The sequence below is a fragment of the Oncorhynchus nerka genome, linkage group LG23, assembly GCF_034236695.1.
Source record: "Oncorhynchus nerka isolate Pitt River linkage group LG23, Oner_Uvic_2.0, whole genome shotgun sequence".
In the NCBI taxonomy this organism is placed as follows: Eukaryota; Metazoa; Chordata; class Actinopteri; order Salmoniformes; family Salmonidae; genus Oncorhynchus; species Oncorhynchus nerka.
In genome coordinates, this window is record NC_088418.1 from 52,754,829 (window position 1) to 52,764,828 (window position 10,000).

Here is a 10,000-nt window from a genome sequence, read left to right on the forward strand (position 1 = left end):
TAGCCCGACAAGTTCAACTCTGACCTTTAAAGCCCTGGGGCATTCCTCGTGGGCCGGGGGGTCAGAGGGGTTCGAGGAATGGGTTACATGCTGTAGGTGAGAGGGTGAACGTTAAATGCTGAGGGGTATTAGGTTTCTGTCCCGTTGTGTCCTGGAAGGAAATGTTTTGAGGGTAACTGTACTGGAACGCAGCCCACCTGCACCCTGTCCAGAGAGTAGTGTTGCATAGCGTTGGTTGGGTAGGAAACAGTATGGTAGTGATAAGGGGATAATACCCTGCTGGAGAGGTAATGTTTACCTCCATGTCATCAGCTACTCTGACGGATAGACACCTCGACGTCGCCCCCAGAACGGGCACTGCATGGCATGCCCCGACAAGCCGACTGGAAATCAGGAAGAGGAGAAAGAGGAGATGTTTCCAAGTGGACTAGGGTCACAGCCAATAATCTAATTACCAACTACCATACCAGAGGGAAATGTCACCAGTGTAGGCCACATTCTCAATGACACATGGCACAGATTTAGATGTTAAGTATTGTGAAAGGGGGGGGGAGTCGGGGGAGGCTTGGGTTGTCATGGTGATTGGATGCAGAGTGACCGAAGTAGGTAGCTCCAGGGCTCTCAGTGAAGAACCAGCCATTTGGAATTGTGGGGTAGTGGTGGAGCCCAGGTATGAAGCCTGCAAAGCCTTCTGGGTAGACAGATATGGGAGAAGGGTGGCATCTAGACAGAACTTTCTGAGAGAGTATGAGAGGCAGAGGCAGGGATAGCCGCTAGCCAGCGCCTGTAGCCTGAGGATGTAGTTATTTCTGTACTGTAGCCCTCCAACATGTGATCCACTGGCACTCTCTCTCTCTCAAACACACACACAGTCTTGTACAACCATTCACTCACTCAGGGAGATATAAACCAACATGGGCACAATGGGTCCAGGTAGTAAAGTCAGTTGAATTGACACTACTGGTGACACTGGGGTGGTGGATGTAGGAGTGTTGTGGAAAATGAATAAAGTCAATGTATAAACATATTGTAAAAAGAATGAAAGAGAGAGAGACCGACAGAGAAACGGACAGATCGAGAGAGAGAGAGAGAGAGAGAGAGAGACAGACAGACAGACGGACAGACTGACACACATACAGACTGACACACATACAGACTGACATACATACAGACTGACAGACACAGACAGACAGAGAGACAGACAGATCGAGAGAGAGAGACAGACAGACTGACACACATACAGACTGACAGACACAGACAGACTGACAGACAGACAGACAGAGACACAGACAGACAGAGAGACAGACAGACACGGACAGACAGACAGACAGACAGACAGACAGACAGACAGACAGACAGAGACAGACAGACACGGACAGACAGACAGACAGACAGACAGACAGACAGACAGACAGACAGACAGACAGACAGACAGACAGACAGACAGACAGACAGACAGACAGACACGGACAGACAGACACGGACAGACACAGACAGACAGACAGACAGACAGACAGACAAACAGAGACAGACAGACAGACAGACAGACAGACAGACAGACAGATAGACAGACAGACCGACACAGACAGACTGACAGACACATACAGACTGACACACATACAGACTGACAGACTCATGCAGACTGACAGACTCATGCAGACTGACAGACACATACAGACAGACCGACACAGACAGACACATACAGACTGACAGACAGACAGACAGACTGACACACATACAGACTGACACACATACAGACTGACAGACATACAGACTGACAGACACAGACAGACTGACAGACAGACAGACAGAGACACAGACAGACAGACAGAGAGACAGACACAGCCTGACACGGACAGACAGACGGACAGACACAGACAGACTGACAGACAGACACAGACAGACTGACAGACACATACAGACGGACAGACACATACAGACTGACACACATACAGACTGACAGACACATACAGACTGACAGACAGACAGACAGAGACACAGACAGACAGACAGAGAGACAGACACCGCCTGACACGGACAGACAGACCGACACAGACAGACTGACAGACAGACACAGACAGACTGACAGACACATACAGACAGACCGACACAGACAGACACATACAGACTGACAGACAGACACAGACCGACAGACAGACAGACAGACGGACAGACTGACACACATACAGACTGACAAACATACAGACTGACAGACACAGACAGACTGACAGACAGACAGAGACATAGACAGAGAGACAGACAGACAGACACACAGACACACAGACAGACAGACACCGCCTGACACGGACAGACAGACCGACACAGACAGACTGACAGACACATACAGACTGACAGACAGACACAGACCGACAGACACAGATAGAGACAAAGATAGAGACACAGACAGACAGACAGACAGACAGGCAGACAGACAGACAGACACCGACAGACAGACAGACACAGACAGACAGGCAGACAGACAGACACATACAGACAGACAGACACATACAGACTGAAAGACACATACAGACTGACAGACACAGCCTGAAACGGACAGACAGACAGACAGAGACACAGACAGGAACACAGACAGACAGACACAGCCTGACACGGACAGACAGACCGACACAGACAGACACATACAGACTAACAGGCAGACAGACAGACAGACAGACAGACAGACAGACAGACAGACAGACAGACAGACAGACAGACACGGACAGACACAGACAGACAGACAGACAGACAGACAGACAGACACAGACAGACACATACAGACTAACAGGCAGACAGACAGACAGACAGACAGACACGGACAGACACAGCCAGACAGACAGACAGACAGACAGACAGACAGACAGACAGACAGACAGACAGACATGGACAGACAGACAGACAGACACACAGACAGACACGGACATACACGGACAGACACAGACAGACAGACAGACAGACACCGACAGACAGACACAGACAGACAGACACAGACAGACACACAGACAGAAACACAGACAGAAACACAGACAGACACCGATAGACATACACCAACCGACAGACACCGACACAGACAGACATACAGACAGATAGTCACAGCCATACAGACAGTAACAGACAGATAGACAGACCGACAGACACACAGACGACCAACCGACACCGACAGAAACACAGACACACAGACACCGACAGATACAGACAGACAGACAGACAGACAGACACAGACAGATAGACACAGCCATACAGACCGTAACAGACAGACAGACACACACCCACAGACACACCGACAGAGGCAGACATCTGCCACAGAGACAGACATTCATGGACAGGTAGACGGACACACGGACAGGCAGATGGACACACGGACAGGCAGACGGACACACGGACAGACACAGACAGACAGACAGACAGACAGACAGACAGACAGACAGACAGACAGACAGACAGACACAGACAGACAGACAGACACGGACAGACAGACAGACAGACAGACAGACAGACAGACAGACAGACAGACAGACAGACAGACAGACAGACACCGACAGACATACACCAACCGGCAGACACCGACAGACAGACATACAGACAGAAAGACACAGCCATACAGACAGTAACAGACAGATAGACACAGCCATACAGACACAGCCAGACAGACAGACAGACAGACTGACACGGACAGACACAGACAGACAGACAGACAGACAGACAGACAGACAGACACCGACTGACACGGACAGACAGACCGACACAGACAGACTGACAGACAGACACAGACAGACTGACAGACACATACAGACGGACAGACACATACAGACTGACACACATACAGACTGACAGACACATACAGACTGACAGACAGACAGACAGAGACACAGACAGACAGACAGAGAGACAGACACCGCCTGACACGGACAGACAGACCGACACAGACAGACTGACAGACAGACACAGACAGACTGACAGACATACAGACAGACAGACCGACACAGACAGACACAGACAGACTGACAGACAGACACAGACCGACAGACAGACAGACAGACGGACAGACTGACACACATACAGACTGACAAACATACAGACTGACAGACACAGACAGACTGACAGACAGACAGAGACATAGACAGAGAGACAGACAGACAGACACACAGACACACAGACAGACAGACACCGCCTGACACGGACAGACAGACCGACACAGACAGACTGACAGACACATACAGACTGACAGACAGACACAGACCGACAGACACAGATAGAGACAAAGATAGAGACACAGACAGACAGACAGACAGACAGGCAGACAGACAGACACCGACAGACAGACAGACACAGACAGACAGGCAGACAGACAGACACATACAGACAGACAGACACATACAGACTGAAAGACACATACAGACTGACAGACACAGCCTGAAACGGACAGACAGACAGACAGAGACACAGACAGGAACACAGACAGACAGACACAGCCTGACACGGACAGACAGACCGACACAGACAGACACATACAGACTAACAGGCAGACAGACAGACAGACAGACAGACAGACAGACAGACAGACAGACAGACAGACAGACAGACAGACAGACAGACAGACACGGACAGACACAGACAGACAGACAGACAGACAGACAGACAGACAGACACAGACAGACACATACAGACTAACAGGCAGACAGACAGACAGACAGACAGACACGGACAGACACAGCCAGACAGACAGACAGACAGACAGACAGACAGACAGACAGACAGACAGACAGACATGGACAGACAGACAGACAGACACACAGACAGACACGGACATACACGGACAGACACAGACAGACAGACAGACAGACACCGACAGACATACACAGACAGACAGACACAGACAGACACACAGACAGAAACACAGACAGAAACACAGACAGACACCGACAGACATACACCAACCGACAGACACCGACACAGACAGACATACAGACAGATAGTCACAGCCATACAGACAGTAACAGACAGATAGACAGACCGACAGACACACAGACGACCAACCGACACCGACAGAAACACAGACAGAAACACAGACACACAGACACCGACAGATACAGACACCGACAGACAGACAGACACAGACAGATAGACACAGCCATACAGACCGTAACAGACAGACAGACACACACCCACAGACACACCGACAGAGGCAGACATCTGCCACAGAGACAGACATTCATGGACAGGTAGACGGACACACGGACAGGCAGATGGACACACGGACAGGCAGACGGACACACGGACAGACACAGACAGACAGACAGACAGACAGACAGACAGACAGACAGACAGACAGACACGGACAGACAGACAGACAGACAGACAGACAGACAGACAGACAGACAGACAGACAGACAGACACCGACAGACATACACCAACCGGCAGACACCGACAGACAGACATACAGACAGAAAGACACAGCCATACAGACAGTAACAGACAGATAGACACAGCCATACAGACACAGCCAGACAGACAGACAGACAGACTGACACGGACAGACACAGACAGACAGACAGACAGACAGACAGACAGACAGACAGACAGACACCGACTGACAGACACACAGACAGACAGACAGACAGACAGACAGACAGACAGACAGACAGACAGACAGACAGACAGACAGACACCGACTGACACGGACAGACCGACAGACAGACACAGCCTGACATGGACAGACAGACAGACAGACAGACCGACACAGACAGACTGACAGACACATACAGACTGACAGACTCGTACAGACTGACACACATACAGACTGACAGACTCATGCAGACTGACAGACACATACAGACTGACAGACAGACCGACACAGACAGACACATACAGACTGACAGACAGACACAGACAGACAGACAGACAGACATACAGACAGACAGACGGACAGACTGACAGACATACAGACTGACAGACACATACAGACTGACAGACAGACAGACAGACAGAGACACAGACAGACAGAGAGACACACAGACACACAGACAGACAGACACCGCCTGACACGGACAGACAGACCGACACAGACAGACTGACAGACACATACAGACTGACAGACATACACATACAGACTGACAGACAGACAAAGACCGACAGACAGACACAGATAGAGACACAGATAGAGACACAGATAGAGACACAGACAGACAGACAGACAGACAGACAGACAGACAGACAGACACCGACAGACAGACAGAAACCGACAGACAGGCAGACAGACAGACACATACAGACTGACAGACACATACAGACTGACAGACACAGCCTGAAACGGACAGACAGACAGAGACACAGACAGGAACACAGACAGACACACAGACAGACCGACAGACAGACAGACACAGACAGATAGACACAGCCATACAGACCGTAACAGACAGACAGACACACACCCACAGACACACCGACAGAGGCAGACATCTGCCACAGAGACAGACATTCATGGACAGGTAGACGGACACACGGACAGGCAGACGGACACACGGACAGGTAGACGGACACACGGACAGGCAGACGGACACACGGACAGGTAGACGGACACGGACAGGTAGACGGACACACGGACAGGTAGACGGACACACGGACAGGCAGACGGACACACGGACAGGTAGACGGACACACGGACAGGTAGACGGACACACGGACAGGTAGACGGACACACGGACAGGCAGACGGACAGGCAGACGGTGACTGTTCAGGCTGAGCCCGGGGCATTATGAGTAAGACAGGGTACAGACGGAAGACAGACAGATACCGCAGCTGGTGAGAGCCCAGAAGATGGATCTCTGCTGTGTGTGTGTGTGTGTGTGTGTGAGGTAGGCAGAGTCAGTGTGATTGATCCTGGGCTAGATTTAGAGAATTACTGTCGTTGATCTCTCTGCAGATCAAACAAGCACATCATCTTTCATAAAGGAGAGAGAGAGAAAGAGAGGTTGTATATTGGCATAATATGACATTTGAATGTCTTTATTCTTTTGGAACTTTTGTGAGTGTAATGCTTACTGTATATTTTTCACTTGCTTTGGCAATGTAAACATATGTTTCCCATGCCAATAAAGCCTTGGGGGGAGAAAGGTCTGTGACAGCCATCTTGTCTGTGACGTGTTTGCATGTTCTCACTAACAACAAAAAAACACACATCAATCAATCAACTCCATTCAACCTCTCTAAATCTGCAACAAGGGTACGAGGGACACACCTGGACGATGTCTGTCACAGTGTGTGTGTTTACTACGCAACTTCAGAGCTTCTCTTTAGTGTTTGATCTGTTGTGACTTTCAGAGTGGCCAGTTTGTAGTGTGCCATTGGGCTGTGATCAGTCAGCGTGTGTCTGATGTAGTGTGTGTGATCTCTAAGTGTGTGCAGTCCTCACTAGGGTGTGTGTGTGTGTGTGTGTGTGTGTGTGTGTGTGTGTGTGTGTCGGTATAGTATTGTAAAGGTGTGTTTGTCCTGTCTTTTCCAGATGCACCATCCCATTCAGATGAAGCCTGCAGACAGTGAGAAATCAAATGGTGAGTGATCACACAAACTGGGCTGAGTATTACGTGGTGGTCGGGTGTGTGTGTGTGTGTGTGTGTGTCTGTGGCTCAGTGATCCTGTTTCAGAGAGAGAAAGAGAGATGTATGAATTATTAAAGTGTTCAGGGAGGGGGTCAGGGAGAGTTCAACTGTTTTGGCCCCACAGTGAACCAGCCTTTCTCCCTGCGTCTCTCTCTCACTCTCACACACACACACACACACACACACACACACACACACACACACACACACACACACACACACACACACACACACACACACACACACAGACAGACAAATGGCTCTATTGCAGATGCGGTTACAACCCCATTTATCCAGCCATAAAGCTTTACTGTATCTGAGAGAAGCCAGACAGGGACCACGTCCCAATACTAATAGCCTCTTTTCCTTATCCACTGGACCACTGAAACTATAGAAGGATAGAGGGTAATAACATTGGGACAGACGGGACAGTACTGGCTGAGCTCCACCCAGAGAGAGACAGAGGAGTGTCATAAAGCCACTGACAGCACACAGGCATCACTTAAAGCTTAATAAAGACTCTCGTAGCCGCATCTTCTAGACTCGACCCGCTAAGGAAATACAATGCACTCGAAACCTAGAGATCCATCCATATAAGTCATGATGAGACCTTAATAATGCTTTCCCACTCCAGACGTGTTCTGTGAGGTTATGAAATAGGACTTGGTAAGATATATCCGTCTCGGTTACGATGATGAGACCTGAGTAAAGCTCCAGCCGGCTGTGGCTGCAGTCATCATCCACCATAATGACAGATAGTAAAGTACGGCCATATGAAATGTATTCGTCTTTCTAATGATAGTACGTTCCATAGACCTTTATTGGAGTTGCTGTAACCATGACGAATTGTCGTTAAGCGGTTTGTTGCTTTAGTCAACCAAGAGGTGTGTGTGTGTGTGCGCGCGCGTGTGTTTGCCTTCGCTGCACTGCTGTATCGATAGCCCGTCTTCACTTTCCGCTTTCTTTCTTCAAATCTGATCTGGAATCAGTAAAAGGCTGTTTCTCTGCTTCCCGATACGTCTCTAACTCGGTCTCAGGTCGGCTAACAGATGTTTAGTCACCGTTAAGGATGTCTCTGCGGTTTCTCCATATCCTCTTCTATGTTAATTCATTACAGTGCTGATAGTGAGCGAACGCACACAGCCGAGTTGGAAGCCTTTGAAACAACACTTATCTTCTCTGTGTTATTTTTTTAAACGCACAAACAATTCAAACAGCAAAATAAACAAGTGCTCTATTGATTTCCCAGAGTGCAACAGACCGCTTATCTCTTTCGCCTCCCGGTAAGAGCTGACAGTTTCCTCATTAAAAATGAATTGAATTAGCATTACTCTGAACGGTGAGCAACACGTACACACACTTTCTCTCTCTTGTCTCTTTCCCACGGTCATACACACACAGAGATAAGGAACAGTGTCCCTGTCTCTCTCTCACACACACACACACACACACACACACACACACACACACACACACAAACACTGTTACACAGGCCGAGGTATTGCAAGTTAAATGGAGCGATTGGGTCAGAGAGAAAAGGATTAAACAGGAGGAGGAGGAGGTAGACAAAAAGAAACCTGGAGAGATGGGAGAGGAGGAGTTGGAGAAACCAATAGAGGGAGAGAGGAACGAATCGAGAGAGAGAGTCGCACAGAGACTTGGTGTTGAAGTGGTAATGAGACATTGATCACAGTCTGCAGATGAAATGGGGAGACTTTCTCTCTCTCTTCTCCTTTTCTCTGTTTCTCACCCATTTGAACGTCTTCCTCTCTTCCCCTGCAGCGGTGGAGGACAGGAAGCTGTTCATCGGCATGGTGTCGAAGAAGTGCAATGAGAACGACATCCGAGTCATGTTCTCTGCGTTCGGACAGATCGAGGAGTGCCGGATCCTGCGAGGGCCCGATGGACTCAGCAGAGGTGTGTGTTTCTTGGGCTCCGTCCATATACACACTCACCCTGACCCCCTCCTCCCTTAGCCACCATCCTTTTCACCCCTCCCATCTATTATATCCACCCCCTATTCAGTTCTGAGCCCCTTATCCCTCCCCTGACAGTTCTCTAGGCAGAAGGAGAAAATATGTTCTCCCTCGCTTTTGGCCAACCGTAGACCTACTACGCAATCAGCAGTGCAGTGTCCCCCTGAGTCAATCTCCTCTTCACTGCAACCCCCCCCCCTCACCCCCTCCAATCCCCCTGCCTCCTCTCCTCCCTCCCCCTCCCTCTGTGGTCTCTATGTGCTGAGGAGATGGGGTGGGGTCTGCCAAACCAAACTGTCTGTTCTGCTCGGCGTCACACCTGGCTGTCACTGTCATCGTCACACAGGTTTATGTGGATGTGTCTGTTGTTGTGTGTTTCTCTGTGGGCGTGTCAGTTGTTGTGTGTTTGTCTTTGGATGTGTCTGTTG

The 10,000-nt window shown here is 49.6% G+C and overlaps 2 protein-coding genes across 17 annotated transcripts in view; one reads left to right on the forward strand and one right to left on the reverse strand.

Moving 5' to 3' along the window:
* The window catches only part of LOC115119253 (CUGBP Elav-like family member 2), a 262,492-nt gene that overhangs the window by 190,762 nt on the left and 61,730 nt on the right, over positions 1 to 10,000 (forward strand). For all 16 annotated transcript variants that reach the window (XM_065008230.1, XM_065008228.1, XM_065008242.1 and 13 more), the window contains 2 exons: positions 7,500 to 7,548; positions 9,379 to 9,513. In XM_065008230.1, coding sequence (XP_064864302.1) covers positions 7,500 to 7,548; positions 9,379 to 9,513 — 184 coding nt within the window. The remainder of the gene's footprint in view (positions 1 to 7,499; positions 7,549 to 9,378; positions 9,514 to 10,000) is intronic.
* On the reverse strand, positions 309 to 6,751 carry LOC135564035 (keratin-associated protein 4-3-like). The gene is made up of 5 exons (XM_065008434.1): positions 6,434 to 6,751; positions 2,388 to 2,488; positions 1,784 to 1,846; positions 1,311 to 1,608; positions 309 to 383 (listed from the first exon to the last, which is right to left on the reverse strand). Exons 1-5 carry the CDS (start codon positions 6,749 to 6,751, stop codon positions 309 to 311), a joined length of 855 nt encoding a protein of 284 aa, XP_064864506.1.

Bases quoted from the DNA above. Each gene is read 5' to 3' on its own strand.
- LOC135564035 (XM_065008434.1), bottom strand. From the start codon at position 6,751: ATGCCCCGGGCTCAGCCTGAACAGTCACCGTCTGCCTGTCCGTCTGCC. The intron at 2,489-6,433 runs GTGGGTGTGTGT...TGTCTGTCTGTA, and splicing joins CTGCCTCTGTCGGTGTGTCT to TGTGTCTGTCTGTCTGCCTG. The intron at 1,847-2,387 runs GTCTCTATCTGT...TGTCCGTGTCAG, and splicing joins CTGTCTGTGTCTCTATCTTT to GCTGTGTCTGTCTCTCTGTC.